The sequence below is a fragment of the Arvicanthis niloticus genome, chromosome 29 (genome assembly GCF_011762505.2).
Source record: "Arvicanthis niloticus isolate mArvNil1 chromosome 29, mArvNil1.pat.X, whole genome shotgun sequence".
Taxonomy (NCBI): Eukaryota; Metazoa; Chordata; class Mammalia; order Rodentia; family Muridae; genus Arvicanthis; species Arvicanthis niloticus.
The window spans coordinates 18,698,447-18,719,666 of NC_133437.1; the positions used below are offsets into that span (position 1 = coordinate 18,698,447).

Here is a 21,220-nt window from a genome sequence, read left to right on the forward strand (position 1 = left end):
CCACTGTGAGCCACTGTGTGGGTGCTGGGGACTGAACCTAGGTCCTTTGCAAGAGCAGCCACTGCCCTTAACCACTGAACTATATGCAGCCCCACAAAATCCCTCTTAATAGTTCTAGATCTTAGGCACTTTTACATGCTTTATCCAGTGAAAAGGAAAATATTTTTATATGGAAGAGTAAAGAGAAAACTCAGCAATGTAGACATATTATCTATGGAAGAGGTTTTCATTTGTATCTGTGTGTCTTAGATTTCTTTTGTATCATAAACAATTTATAATCTGCACACTAGGATATGTTTAGCTGATAGGGAGCATTTTACCTGATCTAATGTTGTTTCCCCTTCATCAGACCCCAGCTTCAGTACCCTGGAACTAAGCAGCCTGTTGGAGTGCTCCTTCATCCTAAGCTTGTGTCAGTGGAGTGAGGTTCTGCTGTTGACACAGTAGCTGTGTTGTGATCTCTCTGGTGTACTCTAGCTCCTACAGAGAGACATAATGAGGAAAGTGGTGGTTTGGAATCTTGATTATGGTATATTGTGAATGTGTCTGTTTTACACGTTAGCAGTGTTTCTCTAGGGGACTATGTGGTGGCTGTGTGAAGGTACTGACAAGGGCTCAGTGTGTGTGTGTGTGTGTGTGTGTGTGTGTGTGTGTGTGTGTGTGCATTTGGAAGACCACTGAGGTTCATATCAAGTGTCTTCCCCAGTCACTTCCCACCTGAGATTAGACAAGATTTTTTTTTTTGAACCAGGACTTCTGGATTTGGCTTGACTAGTTGAAGAGTGTGCACTGGTCATCTGCCTGTGTCTGCCTCCTAGGTGCTAGCATTCTAGTCAGGTGCAGTGCCTGGCTCTTTATGTGGGTGCTAGGATTCTGAATTCAGGTCTTCATGCTTACGTGACAAGGACTGACCAACTGACATTCCACTCCAGTCCTGTGCTAATATGTAATGTTTTAATTACATATACCATATATAAAACATAATCTAATGATGTGAAGTAAATATGAATATTCAGCATTCTTTCATTTAACACTTAATAAATGTTAAGAATATTTCTATACCTGGATCATATGATTCCTGTCTGAACTAGCTATGGAAGAACACTTGTACAGTGTATTCCTACAGTGTCTGTGAAGTCCATAATTATCTCAGGTTTTCTCCATTTTGACCTTTGCTGTCTTTCTGTGGGGGTACTGTGAAACTGCTGTCTTTCTGTGGGGTACTGTGAAACTGATGACCTCCCCTGGTGACCTCAGGACAGTCTTTGACCATCAGCAAATGTTATGATTCCCTTAATAGAAAGACCTGGTGATAAAGGTGACTGACCTGTGGGCGAGTCTTAGTGACAATGCAGATGCAGTTTTACTGTGTGCTGTGAAAGGAGCCCTGCAGAGCACCAAAGGAACCATTTGCAGGCTGCTTTTGTTCTCTGAGAAATAAGAACAAGTCTTTCTTCTCACAGGTCTTCACAGGTGTTGAAATCCTTAACTTCTGTGGCTAATGAGGAATATTGGTCTTTATTTTAAAAATTCAAAGCTTTGTCTCTTTCACTGTTTGTCTTTCTCAATTTAGTTCATATTTTAAATTCTTCAAAAAACAAATGTCAGTGGCTTTCAGTTGAGATCTGTAAAACAAAGGGAAGCCATCAAGCTGAAGCCGGTGTTTCTCTGATGGGAAGGGTGGACCTCTTGTATTGCTCATCAGCTTTAAGAACAGTGGTTTCATGAACTTCTCATAGGGTTTCATATGGTTTTAAATGTCACCCCTTTCTATAATAGAAACACCTGGTGCTTGTCATCTCATTCTTCTTAGCTTGTCTGTAATCGGTATGCAAATGGACATTCATAATGCATGTAAAATCTTTACAGAGATTGTTACATTTTTATTTGTATTTAGAATTTAAGATCCTTTGTTTTTTAAATGAAATACATTAACTAGAAGTTAGTTTCTTAACCCTGTGACTTTTTATTCCATTTTTAAAATGTTCCTGTGCCAGTGTGTAATGAATCCCGTAGGGACCAGATGGAGATTTGAAGGCAGTGAGCTGATGAGTGGACAGGCTCTGCAGCCAGATCTTAAGATCAGTAGCTGTTGTCCTTATAAAAGTCAAATACAGTCACTCAGCTGTTAAAAACCTAATTCTCTATTTAAAAAAATATACAAAAACAAATTGTCTATCTTTCTGCTTGATCTCCTTTTGCGTCTTAACACAATGGAAACAGTGGGTGATCTGTCAGTGGGTTTGGTTTGTCAATGGTGGTTTTGTGTAAATATTGGGAGGTAAGAAATAAAATTCACACAGTAAAATATGATTTCATCTGCCTTTTCTCCGCAGCTCCGTGGCTCATGCCACGGTGTGAAATCCTCATTTTACACACTTTGCAGGCGGAGCACATGAATTATGCATTGAGCAAGAAGAATCTCCTGCCTCAAGTCCTGTATGCATTTGCCCAGGTTCTGTCTCTATTACCAAGATGAATTGCAAATGGAGAAATGTTTGATGGAACAGGGCTCTTAACTTCTTTGTTTAGAATTCAGACTTTTATTTTTATAGTAGATCCTTTACGTATGAAAATGTTGGAAACTTACTATGGATTTTTTTAAAATGAAAAATGAAATATAATGTAGGAGAAGCATGCTAGCATATCATGGAGCATTTTATAGCCTTGATTCAGAATGCAAGGCTTTTCCAATTTGGTGGAAATGACCGTCATCTATTGCTAATGCTATATTTCAGTCACTGCTTATTTGCTCTCCTCCAGAAGTCAGTGGAATCCTGTCCTTTGTCGAGCCTGCTTCCCTCTGTCCTAAGCTTCTGTAAGAGAGAGACCAGATGCACATGGAGCTCTCCTCTGTGCTGTGTAGGACGTCATGCCTGCTTAGTACACACTGACACATTCTCAGCTGGTCAGTAGACGATGGGTAGCTGTCAGCTCTCACTCTCTCTTTTTGACAGGTGTCTAACTTTTCAGGTGGTGAGATGAAGAGTTTGTCACTTAGCTGGCGGGAAGGAAGCTCCACCCATTGTGTGCAGCAGTTTGATGACCGAATGCTAATAACCCTTGGGTTATGTTTTTATTGTAGGAATGAAAGTCTACTTGGGGATGGCGTTTTCATTCTAAAAGAATTAGATTTAGCTCTCATTAACTTGTAACTTAAATTTCAGTCTGAACACTAGCATTTTTTGTGTGTGTGTTTTTTTTCTTGCAGATAGACATTGTTGCTCACGTGGTCAGTTTGGAGGGGCAGAGCTGTTTTGTGTTTAAAGAAGGATAGAATTAAAACTTACCTAGAAGGCTTTGAGATTTCGGTGCATGGGAGGAAAGGAAACAGTGTGCTGATTTTCTCTCGTTTTCTTTATTCTCTTTTACCATGCATTCTTATCTAAGCCTTGAACACGTCTCTGAATGTTGGCATAAAGGAGAATACAAGCAGAACTTTAATCATGTGAAAACATTATTTCCCAGATGCTTTTCTAAAATTGTATGTATGTTTGTGTATGCACGCATGTGCTCAGTGCCACAGGAGCCAGAAGAAGGTGGCGCATCAACCAGAGCTGGGATTACAGGTGGTTGTGAGCTGTTGATGTGTGTGTGAGAAACTGAACTCAGGCCCTTTATGCCAGCAGCACACTGGGCAGTCTCTCTGCCCCCCCCACCCCCCCACCCCCCGCCACAGCATCTGGTTATGTAATGCAGCATCTGGTTATGTAATGCTGGTTATGTGCGAGCTTTTATAAGTGCGCTAGTACTCAAGTAGACCTTTTCCTTCAGTGACACATAATTTATGCTAACAATAAGCCTAAATTTCTCGTGAGGACCTCGTCTAGGTGATGATCTCCATTGCTGAGCACAGAATCTGATGAATGAATGAATGAATGAATGAATGAACAAAAAGAAGTAAAATTGTTAGTTTGGATTTGAGCATTTATCTAAAAGAAAACAAACAGATTAAGCAAAGTTGATACAGATGTATCAGTTTAATGCACTACTCTTTAATTATGTGCTAAGGAATGGGTGTGAGTTTGTGTTCCTGTGTGTGGATGCATGTGGGTGTCCAGTCACCTGTTATGGATGTAGAAGCCAGAGGTCAGCATCCAGTGTCTTTCTCAGTTAGCTGCTTTCCATCTTACTTTTTGAGGCAGTGTTTACACTGGAACATAATTAAGCTGGAATGGCTAGCCAGTAATCCCTGGAAATCCTCCTGTCTCTACCTTCCCAGCATACACTGGGGTTATACATGGCTCTGTCGTGGATGCTGGAATCCCAATTCAGATCCTTATATTTTTACAACAAGCACTGTACAAACTGTGCCTTCCCCTAACCCATTATTAAGATGGGTAAGCTTAGTTAAGGCTTTATATCCATTCCCATGGTAATGAACGCTCATAAATAATGAGTGAGCCGACTTGTCATGGAAGAAGCCCTGATTTTCAGTTGGTGTGTTTTAAATATTTACTCTTTATAAAACGCTAAGAAAGTGAATGAGTTGTTTTGTATACTAAAGAGCAGAGATAGGGAGGCCATTGTAGTGGGTACTGTTGGTGCTGACCTCTGACACAGCCTCGTAGAGAAATACTGAGTGTGCCTGTCACAGGCTTACCTCTGAGGAGTCCAGCCTCTTAAAGGCCTCAGGACATCAGCTCTGTCCATGTGTTACTGTTTGAATATTCCTTTTTCTTAAGTGAACCTGTTTAACAGTTATCTCTAAGAAGGTTTATTTGCATTCTACTTAGAGCCTTATTGTATTTTTATGTAGCAAAAAAAGGTCAGGTTGTAAAATAGTTATTATATTTAAATTTTCTTTTAAAGGTCTAAATATTCTTTAAATACAAGGTATTTTAACATAAATAACAATTTGTGTGATGAGGAAGAAATACAGAATGCTAATACAAGTTTTGATTCAGGATAGTGATTATATCACCGTAAGGAAGTTTCAAGTGTGTTTTTGTTTCTGAAACCAAGAATGAAAACCATGCTTGTTTGGTAATGGTAAGAAACGTTTAAGGTTTTCTTTAGACAAGGTCTGAAATGAGATTTCAATGTTTTACAGGCAAAAGAAAGAAACCCCCAGCAAGAAAGACACCCTCCCTCCAAAGACGTCTTCCTCCTAGATCTGGATGACTGTAAGTTCTGGAGAGCCCTTTGCTCTGTGTTGATGAGTGTTCTGTATCTTATACTACTTCTCATGTAGGTTTCCCAAATTGTAGAAGCATCTATTGTAACGATATATCAGAAAAGGTGGGAATTTTCCAGCCAGTGCCTTTCCCTGCTTGAGCATGTGAGTTCCTTGTCACGTGAGGAGAACAGCAGACCTCTTCCACTTTAGTCATTTGTCCTTGCATCACCAAGTAGTGACCCTGGTTCCCTTCATCTACAACATGAGATCCTGACTGAGGAAGCTGGAGGGAACTAGGAGAGTAACAAAAGAAAGGCTTGCCACGGTGGCTTACAAACCCTGACTGGCCAGCTTGCCTTTTCCTTCAGTGTTTTAACAGCACAAAGTCTTCATTCAAGCAAATATGGGTCTAAGGATTCAGATGCCTACAGCTTCACTAACCCAAGTGTACAAAGTTACAACTCTGAAATCATTCAGTATGGTGGGAACTGGTAGGTGCCAAACTTTGTTGCTAGGTAGACTCTGTACTAGGAGAGGAGTTGTATGTAAGATGTCTTGAATGTTGAAAAGGTCTCTCATTTTGGGTTCTTTTATGTAGACGGTGAGTTGTTTGGGGTTACCTCATTTATTCATTGATCCATTCTATTTATATTGTCTATTGTGACAGCCATAGCAAAGTCATAATAGAGAAGAATAAAAGTGTGTAATATAGAAAAATACTATAGAGAAATTGAGCACATTTGACCTCATTAGCATTATAAGGTTTGGTATCATAGTTATCATAAGTAAACACAGTATGCATGCTGCATTGATGGAACAAGACGTCCTGCTAAATAAGGTAGAATAAAAAACACGCATTTCATGTATTGTCTCATGGGGCATCTAGGGCTGGGGAGATCTTGACAGTAGACAGAAGACTATAGGAGGGCTGTGGGGTGGGTGAGTGAGGGTCGTTTGACAGTTCCACAGCCAGAGCCATTGCCTTACAGCTGACATACACTGTTCCTGAAACTTAGAAGCAAATCCAGATCACATTGTCCATTCTAGCCAAGATTTCAGTTTACCAGCATCCAGTGTCAGTAAGGGCTGGGTGACAGCGCTGTGTATGCTCGCACTGCATGTGCTCTCCCTAGGAATGCAGGTAGACTCAGCCTTTAGGAGTCACCTCAGTTCTGTCAAACTTGACATGTGTGTTCCATGGTTTGGCCATTCTCTTTGGAAAATTATCCTACCAGTGAACTACAAAGTCATACCTCTCCCTTCTTTGTATTAAACCCACTAGCTTACTACCCTGGTGCTCCATTTAGGTTATAGTGTGGTTCCTTATGTACATGGTTATGCCTCGTGCCCATGTCTGAAGCCACTGCTACTTGGCTCAAGGACACCCCTGCTGTCTCCACAGGGTCCTTTGCCCAGTTACCTGCTGCTGCTGACAGTGCTGCCCTCCACATGCTGGTGGCAGGCACTGTGTGTCCAAGCACTAAAGTCACCGACTCTCTGACCTCCATTAGTTCATTTGCAGAGATGTAGCAGCTATCTGGGACACTTAGGAACAATACAAGTTCATTGTGATGCTATAAGTAAAGACATAGCCAGACATGTGGGGCACGCCTTTAATCCCAGCACTTGGAAGGCAGAGGCAGGTGGCTTTCTGTGAGTTTAAGGCCACTACAGAGTGAGTTCCAGGATAGCCAGGCTTACATAGTGAAACCCTTTCTCAAAAAAGCCAGTCAGTCATGGGTTGGAGAGATGGTTCAGTAGTTAAGAGCTGACTGCTCTTCCAGATGACCTGGATTCAACTCCCAGTACCCACATGGCAGTTATGACTGTAATTTCAAAATCTGATACCCTCACACAGATACATGTAGACAGAACACCAGTGCCCATGAAATAAAAATAAATAATTTTAAACAATCGGTCAATCAGTAATATGTATACGGAGCATGAGAACAGTGGGAATTTGCAGTATATGTAAATGTAGAGTGTAATCATTTTTAAATGTATATTTTTGTAGAGAGACAAAGTTTCTTTGACTCTTTTTTTAAAGACAGTATTTTCAGTAAGGAGATTTTTATCCCCACTTGTTTTTAAAATTCAGCAACTCAATATAGAAAATATTTCTCTTTCTTGTTAGTACCCACACAGTTAAATTTTCCTTCAGAATTCTTTGTCAGACGTGCTACTAGAAATACTTGTTAATAAGTTATTTCAGCAATGTCTATAGATAGAGTGTCTGCTACATTCAAAGGACTTTACACGATGCCTTAACACATGAGAAGAATTCGCCAAGTCTCTTCTAGGAACTAAAACTCTAGCCAAAGGTGTCGCTACCTGAGCAAGCCCATCCACATGTACTTTTCCCCGTGTGTGACATAAGTGTGTTGCAACTTATATGAGGAATATGGGCAGAGCTAGGGATGCCTTGGGAGAGGTGTAGTCTGAGTGGACCTGACGACGAGCATGGGGCTGCTGGCTTTGCCCTCTCTCTGCAGTCTCTTGGTTACCTGTTGGAAGTGCTCTGTAGCAGCCTGCCCTCTGAGTCTCTGAGAAGTAGATTAACCATTCAGGAGAGGTTCTGTACACTGCATACCAGGAAGGCTCCAGACAAATGCTCTGTTTGTCCATTTCTTCATTCAGAGGAACTTACTGGATATTTGTTGTGATACAGTTAATCCTTACATGCTGAAGACCTAAATAAATACATTTATACAAGAAAGAGTACTGAGAGCCAGCAGATAAGTTGATAGTTTTGCTTTTCCTTGCTTTGGCCTGGGAGAAGCAGTTTAAAAGATGGAAAGATATATTTTGGCTCATGGATTCAGTCCCTGGCCCACCTTACCTTGGGCCTGAGGCAGAAGTGAAGGAAGCGTCATCATGCCAGCTGCAGTATGTGGTGGAGGGTGGGTGTCCACATCATGGCATCTGAGTAGAGACCAGAAGCAAGAGGCCTTAAAAGGCCACCCTCCAGTGTCCTGTATCCTATAGCTAAGGACTCATTACCAACATAAACATACAGCATTTCCCAAAGCGGCACCATCACTGGGGACCATGCCTCTCTCTAATCCTTGTTAGACCTAACAGGCAGCATTGAGATTGCTATTTTGTGACTGAAATGGAGACGGGCATTGATGCACACTCTTAGGGTCATGGTGTCTAATCCATCCTTCAGTAGTAGTGTACTCTGGAGCCTGGTATTAAGGAAGCCATGGGAGGCAGGGGAGCAGAGTAGGGAGGATAAGCTGGGCTGAACAGGGTCATGAAGAGGGTAAGAGCCCCTGCCAGAAGTCTCCAGTGTGTCTCCCCAGGAAGGTCTAGCAATAGAGTGGTTCGGTTACAAAACAGGTCTGCAGTTTGAATAAACCCAGCTGATGCAGCAGTTGAGGGCATTGCCGTGAACATAGGCGTTAGCCAGCATGCGTTTAATCAGTTTCATGAATTAATTTTTCTATCTCATCTGTTCATAAAATAGTAAAAGCAAGTGGACAGTTCCTTTAGATTATGAAGTTATTTGACTGTATGGGTGTCAGGAAAAACTGTTCATGCCAGAATAATGACCGGCAGTCTGTTGTCAGACTTTAAGAAAGAAACATAGTTTCTGCCTTTAACGGGGATGGGGGTGGGGCAGTTATATCTTTCTGGAAACTGGAATACCTTTTAGTCTCCTATACAGAATTATCTAAATGGGATGGTCATAAAGCAGCAATCACTCGGGTGTTCTTTTGTAGTGGGGGTGAACCTGTTGATGACACTGTGTTCACGTAGCTCTGAAGCCTATAGGACAACATCACACTGTCGGGCGGTTGTGGGTGAGGAGATACAGGAGAGACAGTCTCACTATGTAGCGCTGGCTGACTTGGAACTTGCTATTTAGACCAGGCTGCTCTCAAGCTTACAGAGATCTGCCTGTGTCTGCCTCCAGAGTGTTACAATTGTAAGAGGTGTGTGCCACTACACCTAGACGGCAGAGTCTGAATCTCAATTTTGTTTTATTTCTTAGCTGTGTTACACTGGTCAGTTTATTTGACTTCTGTATTATGTAGTGTTCTCTCCAGTAGCAGAACCAATACAATGAGTGCACGTTGGAAGGGGCTTATTATTAGACTCTCAATGGCATGCTTCCACATGGCTGCCTCCATGTTGGAGAGGCTTAGAGGCTGGCGGCTGCTCAGTTCAGAAGGCTGGGTGCCTTGCAAGTCCCAGTCTGTCACTGGAGGGCTGGGGTACTCCTAGAGCCTCTGGTCTTTTGTTCTCCTTGGAAGGCTGAAGAAGCTGGACTCTGAGGAATGGTGGAAGTTGCATTTAATTTTGAACCAGAGTTTTAGTCACAAGAGTAATTCTGTAAATCTGTGTCATGCACACTTTAGCAAAGAAAAGAATGTTTTGTTGAAAGTCTTAAAATATGGGGTTGGAGAGATGACTCAGAGGGTACTTGCCGTGCTAAATGAGGGAAGGGGTTCGAAACCCACGTAAGGCTGGGTACCTTAACGCACCTGTGACCCCATCACTCTTCCCGATGACCAGAAGGGGAAACAGGAGAATCCATGGCAGCTTGTGTGTCAGCTAGCTTGGTGCACACACTGCAAAGAGAGAAGAGGCCCTGCCTCAAGTGAGGTGCGAGCTGAGGCTGTCCTCTGACCCCGTGTGGGTAACACCACACACCACACACACCACACACACCACATGCACACATATACCACACGCTCACACACACACACACTCACACACACACACTCACACATACATACACGCATACCTCTCCCTCCCCCCACCTCCAGTGTTTTATAGGTAAATTTGTGGAATCCCATGTTAAATATAAAGATGGTGGGGAAACCAAGGGCTTGAGTCCCACAGATACGCAGTCCCATCTCTGCGTTTTTCCTGAGTGTGCTGTGCATTGAGTTGAGATTTTCTTTCTTGGCACTGTCACTTAAAAACTGTCATGTTACTTTACTTTTAAAGAGTTTTTATCTTTTTTTCTTCAAGTAACTTGACAGAGACTTTGTCTTGAAAAAGAAACATTTCACTGCTAACTTTATGAACTAATGCTGTCTCTTCCTGGTTCCCAGGATACTGTAAGACTAAAAGGAGAGAAGGAATCTGAAAAGTGCTGTCGCACTAGGTAAAGTGTTACCAGTGGTGAACTTTACAGCACTGCTCTGGAGAGAACCTGTTGGAAGCTGACACTTTTCTGCATCCTACTTTTCTTTTCAGTTCAACAGTTGAGACAGTGCTAAAAACTAAAGCCAGTAAGGCAAAGTACCCATAAGCTCATAGGACCCGAAACATTCGAGTTGAAACTGGGTCACACGGGGAGTACAGTTGTCAGGGTTTGGCCACATACATGGTAGAAAGGAAAGTGGGGGTGGAGACTAAAGTGTTGTGTAGGCAGGCTGAATGACGAGAACCAGCATCTTAGGAATGCTTATCTTTATCAAGTCATATAATTGGATTTTTATTTTCAATAGATTTTCAAGATCCAGGTTTCTGTTTGTGCTGCATGCCATCTGTAGCACATAGCTTTGTGGCAGTGAGTAATTAAGGAATTGTTTAGCTAGACCCTAATTGGTTAGAGTGGAGAATAAACTAAAGAAATGAGTTAAGCATCCTTTCAAAATTTCTGATCCAGCTGGAAATATCTATACATTATTGTTTATGTTAGTGTGAGAAATGTGTTTTACCTTTTTTTTTTTTTTTTTAGTGAAGTTCTGGGTGATAAAGGTTAGCGATTAAAAAATCTTAAAAAATTGTTACTCAAGGTATTTATTGCTCGAATAAATATTTAGTGAAGGTTCCTTGTGGTTAACGCTCAGGCTCATTATTGCTGTAACTTGAGAATAACATCACTAAATCAGGGTGTTAAATAGAATTGTCATACGTTCATTAATCAAAGTAATCTAATTAGATTTACTAACAAAATAGAATGGTGCTTTTAATAATATGAATTAAGTTTTCATGCACACTTACTTATTTGGGCCTTTTCTTCCAGTTAACCCAGTATCCACTCCAGTTGCCCTTCCTACACCAGCCCTTTCTCCAAGCTTGATAGCTGATCTTGAAGGTCTAAACTTGTCAACTTCTTCATCAGTCATCAATGTAAGTGATTTCCATGTAATACCTATGTCCATATGATACATATGATGTTTCTAATGAAAAAAAACAAATAATTGATAGGAATTTGCAGTCTTCTGTAATGTCTCTTCTAACAAAAGTTGGATTCGGACAGACCTTTTGATTTTGTAATGATTGTAGCATACAGTGCGTCTTACCAGTGAGGATGTGGCGTGCGATGTATATACAGACAGACTCACATAAGAAGCCATTACATATGTACACACACACACACACACACATACTCACAGACACACACACACTCACACTCACAGAGGGGGGCAGATACACAGTGCACTGTTACGTAATTTCACTCTGGGCACATAGAGTATGCCTACACAAAGTAAGATTTCTGCACAGCGGAGACAGAGAATAAAAGTTAATTATTGTGTATATTAACCATAATCCTCGGTTCTCACCATGTGGTTACAAAAATTTCACTATTATTTTCATTATAAAAGCCAAGAACTGAATTTCTCTGTGTTATCGTCACAAATTTATTTATATATATTGGTATCTTAAAAAAAAAAAAAAAACGGTGTTATTTGGGCATATGACTTTAACAAAGTAAGAATTCTGCCTGTCACAAAACAGCATCAAAACTGTCAACCTGTCAGTGTCTGAAACTGCAGTAGTTTTCCTATATATTAGCATGTTGTGCCCACCCCCACCTTTTGCTTTGAATCATGCATCCACAACCTATTGCTATGGCTGGCCTGCTGAGATAGACCAGTCCGTAAGCTTTCAGTGAGCTTGTATAGCTGGGAATTGCTGTTGCGTAGTCAGTGGACAGGAGCTGCAGACTATGTGTTGCTGGTCTGGGCTGCCCAGGAAACATGGAGCTACTTCTTTTAACAGAGGAGCAGTCAGAGTGCCCATGCTGGGGCTGTAAGCGGACCCACCATGCCTAACCTTTACTAATTCTAAAAACAGGAGAACTGCACAGACACAGGCAGCAGCACAAAACCAGTCAGACTCATTAGAGGGTCCTCGAAGGAGAGAGTTGGTGCTTACACGGGACATGTGGGAGCTCCTGGTGCTGCTCACGGTCTGCCTTTTGATGGGTGTTCTTGTGTGGGTATGTTCCATTTAGGGGGAAAAAATCATCAACCAGCTGTGCACTTAAAACTTGCCTTTCTCTGTGTGTATTATACTCTAGTAAACCAGTTTTTAAGTAGACAGCTGATAAAAATGGATTATCAATTTAAGAGGAAGTGCAGATGATGATGGACGGATGGAAATGTGCAGTGGTCGTATTAATGAATAAATGTACATTTAAAGGCCAATTTGTTGGCATTAGCAAAATCCTACGTCTGCTACTGAGGATACAGTGAACTGGGCATGTTGTTAGCAGTTCATTCATGGTACCATTAAGTTTATTCTTTTAGATATCATGGCTGCTCATAACAGAATCATCAGAATACTTCCACTCAGTAAACCTACTTCTGGGAAAATAATAAGAAATGCAGAGGTTCATATGTATGTTTGTAAACATCCTTGTCTAATGACAGGATAATTAATGGTTGTATAAAATATGGCAAAAATTACTTAAGAAAAATTTTATAACCTATAAAATATGTTCAAGTGTAAAGTGACAGAAATTTAACATATATAGATCTTAGTTTTGTAAAATTATACAATGGCATTCATAAAATAGGAAGAATAAAAAAGTATAAAAACTTGATTTTTTTCCTGAATTATAGGATTATGGATTTTTGTTTTGTGTATTTTTTCTATTTTCATTTAATCAAACTGTAATCACATATATTGTCTAGAACAGTACTTTTAAAGCAAATGCAGAGAAGGCATTTATGAATGACTTCCAGGATGTTTCCAGTACAGCTCATATCTGTCTGTTTGTCTGGATTACCACAGTTAGTTGACTATAACTAAGTCTGTCATTTGGTTTCTTCATTCTCCAATGATGATAGTAGGACAGGTGTCATTGTTTGTTTTTAGCTGTAGTGTTCTGTGTACTTGTAAACCTAAAAATCAGTTGGGAAGCAGTAAAATCAACTGCAGTAGGATGATTTAAAATAGGCTTGTTAAAATAAATAGATGAAACTTTTCTTTAGAATATGTATGGCTTTGTTATTCACAGCTGTTTATTGTTTCCTTGTATCTGATGGGTTTTGTTTCTTGTAATTAACCAAAATATATGCACAGAAACCCAAAGAAAAATTTTCATACCAAAAGATTTTCTAAAGAAAAATTTCATGCAGACCTGGCCACGCTGGTTAAATTGGTTGCTGAGGCAGAAAGATCAAAAAATCAAGGCTAGTCTAGACCACACAGTGAGGAGGAGGGAAAGAAGGGAGGAACCTCCTGTTACAGTCATCTGAATTCTGTATGTCAAACAGGAGGATGCTTTTAGTAGTGCCAAATAGAAATCTCTGTGAGCCCACGGCTCTGTGTTTCCAGTCTGATGGAGAGGATAGGAAGCACAGCTCTTGTTCAGCCTTGCACGAGACATCTTGGGCCTGGCCAGTAGACGGCTCCTAAGAAAAACGCATGGTAGATCTTGGTTATGCTGTTTCAGTGGCAAATGCTTTAATCTAATGGGTGTGTTCACTTGATTATTGCTAAATAACCAAGTTTACATCAGGTCCCGACAACACAGATGGAGTAGTTTTCTGCGTATTTGGCTTCTTGTGGAAATGAAGAAAATGAAAAAGAGATTGTTTTGTCTGTGAGAAAAATGTGATGAAAATTTTAATACTTGTAGAATTGTGGAGTGAGCTCCAATCTCTATGATTTAGATGGCTTTGTACGTCTGGGTCACATCATTTTATTACGAAGACAACAGATAAAGTTATCTCTCTGGAATAGGAAGATGACTCAGTCAATAAAGAATTTGCTTGGCAAATGTAAAGACCTAGGTTGGCATTTCCACATCTCACATAAAAGCCAAGCAGAGGAGCATATACTTGTAAGCCCAGCACCAGAGAGGCAGAGACAAGAGGTCCCATTGAGAAGACACCCAGAGCCAACTTCCTGCCTCTGCATGAACATAGATGCTCACGTGCGCGCGCGAGCGCGCACACACACACACACACACACACACACACACACACACACAAACATATACATAAAAGCCATTTTAGGGAATTTCTAGTTTATCTTATCAGTGATGTCACCATGAACATGACTCATCCATTGCAGTTTTTATGTTTCTCCTCAAACTTCTAATGTTCATTAATTTAGTCACCTGGTGGTTAAGATTGTGTTTCTATGGAGACACCTTTTCTGGGTCATAGAGTTCCCAGGCAATCACCACATTGCAGTGCCCATAATGACTGTAGAGCACCCGTGGTTCTTTAGCACTTGACCACAGGCAGAAGCTCATCCAGGAAGCCTGGCTGACGTGACAAGTGCAGGGTTTGGGCCCCAGGGGCCTGGTTTCCGCCCTACTCTGGGCTGCTTGTTTTGTGAAAATTAAGTAAAATAACAGCCTTAAACAATGTTTGGTCAGCTCTCAAAATATGGCTTTATGTCCCTGGAAGATGTGTGCGTGATGGTTTGTGGACAGGTGATAAGACTCCAGTTTTATCAGGACTTAGAGGACTGGGGGAAGAGTTTGGTAAAGATTTGGGGCAGGTCTGAGAGCTTCAGGCCTTCCTGTTCACTAAGGGCAGAGTTGGCTCACCTGGCCTACTTGTCTTCCAACTCAAAGCTGGAAAGCACATGCACACACCAAGCTGGGAAAACCAGGAAGCAGGATCCTTAGGATCCCAGTGGTTCTGCAGGGTCCCTGAGTCACACCCTGTCCCCACCCCCAGTCAGCATATCAGAATTCCATCCCAGAAACCAAAAGGAAAGGGAAAGGAAAACTGAGTCAGTGAAACAGAAAGATAAGGCCCTGGAAGCACGCTGACCAGCAGCATGGAAGCCGTCCCTGTGGAGGAGAACCGCTTGTGTCCTCAGCCTTAAAGTCACTGAAGACTTAACTCTAAGGGTGTGTTGTGGAAGTGTGACTCTTTTTCTGTCTCAGAAATTCAAACTGAAAATAACATTAGCTTTCCAATTGGTTTGGATTGGCTTCGTAGTTTTTTACCTCTAAACTTAGAGAAGAAGAAATTAGTATATCCGTTAACTTAGGAAGTTAGGAAAGTTTTGTAAGTAGAAGGTGCAGCGAATGGCACATGTCCTTCCTGAGGAACATTTTCTTTGTTTTAATATGACCAGATCCAATGTTTTATTAGCCCATTATACCACAAGCGAGAAGCAACAAACACTATGAAAATTGAGCTTTCTGGATTTCTTGGAGCTTGATTGTGAGCATGTTTTTCCCCTACGTGAGATTCTGTGTTGGAGAAGGCATCCGCTCTCTGAACTGAGAAGAAATGCCCACAGGTCAGCCTGCCCCTGGGTTACCCTTAGACCTCTTCAGAGCAGGGGCTTTGCCGAGTCTCCTTCCCCTGACTCCGGCAGCCATAACTCAGGCTGCTTGACCCAAGCCCTGTGTTCTCTTAAACCCTGACCTCTCAGCTATCTGTGCCTTGAAATGACCAAGGCATCCTTACTCTACGAAGTGCCTTCCACTGCTGCCCTGGGCTGTGCCTCTGTCCCCAGTTGGTTTAAACCCTCGTAACTCATTCCATCTCATTATTAAATTCACACATGGGCACTGAGACTTAAATCAGACTTGTCTAGATGGCAGGAGTGAAAGAATAACATTATTAGCATGGGAGAACATTGTGTCTGAGGCTTGAAAAGTGCAGGGTCTCAGAATGGCAGAAACAGTACTTCTGGGTGGCTAACACAGTGTGCACAGCCTTCTGTAAACAGGCCTGGAGCCAGAGAAGCATGCTGTGATACATCGTCCTGGAAATTGTAGTAACCATTCCTTAGCTTGTTGCTTTCTAGTCTTTCCTTATCCTGGCACAGATAAAGCAGTGGTGTGTGTGGCATGCTGGGGTGACAGAAGCTGAAAGGTGTTTCAGGCACTCCAAGTGCCACAGGCTACCTGGCAGGGCTGTGCAGTTGAGAAGCTTTGACTATGTGGCCATAAATAAAAACAGTCATGACCTACAAGGATCGCTGTTTCCTCGTGGAATTAATTTAGGATAGTGAAATCAGGCTCATTGAGACAGTCGGTCAGTATAAACTAAATGGGTAGTGTATTGCAAGAGAATAGTCCTTGAGGGAATCAGCAGAGCTGAGAGTCATGTGCCTGCTAATTTGTTAAAATGGTATTTTTGGAATTGGCCAAAATCAGGATAAAATGGCCATGGTTCTTCTGTAGCGTCTTAAACTGGCCTGAGATCTCTGCTGCCAAGTGCATTGTGAAGGGTTTCTTCGAAATTTGCCTCAGCTTCATTAATTCATTAAAATCCACAGACCTTGGGAAAGTACTATATGTAGGGTTAAAGTTTTATTTCAGCCAAAGAGTGAGTCCCATAATGTGGATTCAGCACGCTGGGTGACATTGCTGAGCAGAGAAGTTCACTGAAGTCAGTGTTCCAGAGCTTTTACTGAGGCTTCATTGTGTGTGTATGCTTGAATTGCTACTGGGTTTCATCTACAGATCTACAGCCCTCCCTGCTCCCTAAAGATCAATTTGCTGAGAAGTGTCCCAAAGCTCGAAGTCATCGCTTGGGCTAGATCATCCCCATCCTGAAGTACCTCTTAATGTAAGATGTTAGGTGCTTTCTGGGACTCATTGCAAAGATGTGAATGGGCAGGTATGGACCCAAGGGGCCAGCATGTAGCAGGTCCTGGTCTAACTAGGGTGATCCCAACATTTAGAGGTGGCCTCTCAGGAGCTGATCTTTCCTGGGATGCGGTGGAAGGTCAAGTCCTTGTCACCCAGTTTTGTTGGCTCAGGTTTCTATTCAGGCCAGAGACTCAAGTGTGAGCAGAGTAGGTAAGACTCCTGCCTCCACCGTGTTTACGGTGTGTATGAGAAAGAAGCTTTAGTCCCAGATCAAGCGCTTCCGAGTCTAGCATAGTCTTGCTCATAGAAGTTCTGTAACGGTGATTGCCATCATTTCTTGTTTCTCATATTCTAAGCAATATTGACATTCTCTGAGCCTTACATCCCTACGGTGCTTTCAGTCCTTAACACAGCTTAAAATTGACATGTCTGAACTACTTTTGCTCTCAGACATACAAGGGAAGGCTTATTTTTTGCAACCTTATCTTTATTTGCCTTCTTTAAATGTGCATGGTAGGCTCTTATTTCATCCTCCCATGATGCTGTGGTGCAAATAGTGGCAGTACTAGCATCAAGCCAAAGTCTGTGCATCTTACCTGTGGTCTAAGGACCATTCTCTCCTCCCCAAGGGCTGACACTGGAGTGCATGAAAAAGGAAACCACAGGTAACACTTGGATTTGAGCAAGCAAAATAGAGGTCAGGGGACCCCCTCCTATTAACACACAGAAGGAGCTTCTAAAGTTAGTTTTTTATATTAGTTGTGGCAAGAAATACAGAAATTTAGCTACCAAATCGGCTTATGGCTTTTTTGCTATAGGAAAATGGCATCTAATGAGATTAGCGGTCTCCATGACGAATGGTGAAGTCTTGACTGTGTTCTATTATAAAAACTTAACTCAGAAACGGAGAAGAGCCTCCATCAGACTTGCTTTAATATGGAGGTCATTCAGTTGATTTAAAACTCATATGAAAGAAAGAGCGAGCCATGAGTGCAGGGGGGATTGGACTCGCTCCCCTGGAATCTGTTGAGACAGCCTTTGGAGGTGTTGGATAGGTGTGTGTGATAATGAGGCCCATGATTGAAGTTGCTTCAGGCTTGCAGTTTCCAGAGTTGAGGTTTCATCTTGCAGATTCTCATTTTTCCTTCCCTCCTCCCTCCACTTCTGTCCCCTAAATGGCTATGAATATGTGTTCCACTCTTTTCATACCACTAGAGAGGCAAGCTTTCTCCAGGCTGCCCTGTAAGAGCAGACATATGGTTGTGGGAGGCGTCCTGAGTGACTGTGTTTAGCAAGCATGGCGTTCCATGAGTATGCATTGTCATTCCTGAAGATGATCGCTTATCTGTGACAAAGTTTGCTTTCTGATATGATAGAGGCACTCTCAGAAGTACATTTAAAATTTGATTTAAAAGTGAGGGTGTATTTTAGCTCCAAGCTAAGAGACAGGTCCAGCTAAGATCAAATTCCTTTGAGTTTAGAAGAGAAATTACGAGTCAAATTTTAAAATAATTTTGTCATTTTAAATTTGGGGGAAACCCTTTATTTGTTCTGATGAAAATGTCAGTAGTCATGGAACTGTGGTAAAAATAATGAAAAAATCACTGGCCTGGGTCTGCTTAAATTGAAAACATTTTTTAATTAAAGTCTGACAGTATTTTGTGCTTCCATTGCCTAGCCACGTCCTGGCTTGTTCTTTTACCCAGTTCTCTTCTGGGTAGGAACTGGGTTTATTTCTGGGTTAATTTTGAAATTAAACTTGAAGTTAAGCTATACTGTGGCCTGGTGTTTTTTCCCTGGTCTGTTTAGAGGCCCCAATGTTGCCAGAGGACATTCTGTTCTTTTTCTAGATTGTAAAGGGGGATGCTTAAAAAAAAAAAAAAAAAAAAAAAAAAAAAAAAAAAAGATTATAACTGATTTTTGAGTTACAGCTATTTTTGTAAAAAAATTTTAATTGGTTTAAACACACGTAGCAATTTAAGTCTTTTTATCTGAAAAATTACATTGTTATGGGTGAAGGTCTGAGGACAGCTTGTGGGAGTTGGCTAGTTGCGAGTGAGCTGCCTGGGTCATCAGGCTCAGCTAGCTGCACAGGCCTTAGCTCCCGGAGCATATTACACAGAGGGAGGGGGAAGGGAGGAGAGGAGGAGAGGGAGAGGGAGAAACAGACAGAGACAGACAGACATCAGGTTAAGACTTAAGTGTGACAATAGAGCTCTCCCAGGGAGAGTCCACTGAGATGAACATAATGCAGGCCTCTGCAAAGATTGGGAAGTAAGGAGCACGATGGCCTTTTTCCTTCTGCCTTCTGTGTGCCGCTCTCCTTGCTTGGCTGTAGGTCATCATTGCTGGAGCTGAGACAGTCACTCCTCAGCCACTGTTGCTTGCCTAAAATTGTGATTTTTGTCTTTACTCATTATAACTACATGTACAATGGTAGGAAATGGGAGGTCCTTTACAATATCATTTGTTCTGAAGAGATTTTCCTTTCTGGTAGATTTATTTTTTATTTTCAAAACCAACTGCACTTTGTGTGGCTGTCAGCTGTAACCCTTCAGGTCTTGCCGCGTCCATTGAATTTTGCCATTTGCAGTAAAGAAGTCTTTGAATATCATGGGTCACTCTGCATTGCCCAGTCACATATTAAACACTTGTGTATCAGTCAGATTAACTTCTGTTACCACCGTTCTCTTTAAAAGCATGCTGAATTTGTTTCCTAACACATGACATGGTAAGAATAAATAAATAAATAAATAGGTAGGTAGATAAATAAATAAATAAATAAATCTTATTTAATAGTGTTAAATCTTTGAACATGAAAGCCTGAAAAATATTATTATGATATTCATAAAGACTTTGTTTCCTTTCCAAGGAAGATAAAATGAGTTCAGCTATAGGAACATTCCCAACTAACACTACAGAATTAATTTATTACCAGAGACAAGAGAGCATGAAGTAAAAATAGATAAGTACGGTATATGACCCTAATATCAGAGAAAAGTAAAAACCACTTATCTTGGAATAGATCAGACACACTGTTATTCAAACCATTCAGGAATGTAATTACATACATCTTTTATAAGCCTATCAATCAGGGTTATTTCTCTAAGTTTGCAGCTGTTTTACATTACTGGATTTATAAATACCTCCCCAGAATGTTAAAGTAGCAACAAAGTCCTGCATCACATGACAGCTCAGAACAACAAGCACTCCAGACAGGTGCATGGAGACAGTTGGAGCACGTGTCCTGAAACACCAACGAGATGAAGAGAGCTGCATGCAGTGTGTGCATCCTTCTGCACGGGATGTATGAAATGGTCGATGGAATGTGAACACTGAGTGGGTGAAGGGCAAATGAAGGAAATGGGTTTTAGTTTTAGGTGTGAAGTATAGTATTTTAGAGTTCCTTTCGACTTTTTTTGTAAGACCTACAAACCAACTTTGTTGATAAAATTATGTCAAAATTTGTTTTTAAGTAACTCAGAAGTAAAATCAAGTATTGGATTAGGCAGGTGATGAACACGTATGGTACGTCTTCTCCCTCCCTGTTGTGGTGAGGGGTCCGAGCCAGGGTCTCATGCGTGTAAGCCCACTCTCTCTGGATGCTAAGTAGACGTACCACTGAAATTAGGTAAGAGTAGCTCGTTGTTCATTACATTAGCCTCTGTTCTGTGTTCACTTGAAAATTTCCCTAATAAGTTTTTAAATATGTAAATTCACATGACATTTGATAAAATTATTATCTAGTACAGCAGCTTATAAAGTTAAACCCATAATCAGTGTTAAAATAAATTCAGAACTTTGTCTATGGAATTATAGAAGTGGAATAATTGTTTCTCAGATCCTTTTCGGCTCTAAATTTTTGGAAATCTTTATACATTAAATAAAGATATTTCAAATGACTCTATCAAACATCATATAAAGGAAAGGTTGTCTGAGTCGCTAGAGGATGGGACAGAAGCTTTGTTTGCCAGGTCCTCTTCATGAACCCACACATGCACGCACGCTTAACCTGAAAGGTAGTCATCAGATTTTCAGTTTTAAGTTGATGAACTTACTCCTTGCCGCCCTCCTGCTCCCTAGAACTCATTCCTGCTGATGTCACTTTACGGAGCTCGTCTGTCAGTGTTACAGCATCACTAAGTAAGTGATTCCCTCCAGTACATGTCTAGAAAGTAGGAGGACTCTGGGGCTACCAGAATGGTTCAACAAAAGCACTTGCTGCCATGCCTGGCAGGCTAGGTTCAGTCCCTAGAACTCACACAGTGGAACGAAAGAGCCAGCTCCCTCAAGTTGTCTTTAGACCTACATATGTGTGTCATAGCATGTTCATGTGC

At 41.3% G+C, this 21,220-nt stretch overlaps 1 protein-coding gene across 3 annotated transcripts in view; it reads left to right on the forward strand.

The window, feature by feature from the left end:
• Nucleotides 1-21,220, forward strand: part of Ap3b1 (adaptor related protein complex 3 subunit beta 1) — a 199,072-nt gene that overhangs the window by 122,551 nt on the left and 55,301 nt on the right. For all 3 annotated transcript variants that reach the window (XM_076927169.1, XM_076927170.1, XM_076927171.1), the window contains exons 21-22: nt 5,054-5,126; nt 11,106-11,212. In XM_076927169.1, the coding sequence (XP_076783284.1) occupies nt 5,054-5,126; nt 11,106-11,212 (180 nt within the window). The remainder of the gene's footprint in view (nt 1-5,053; nt 5,127-11,105; nt 11,213-21,220) is intronic.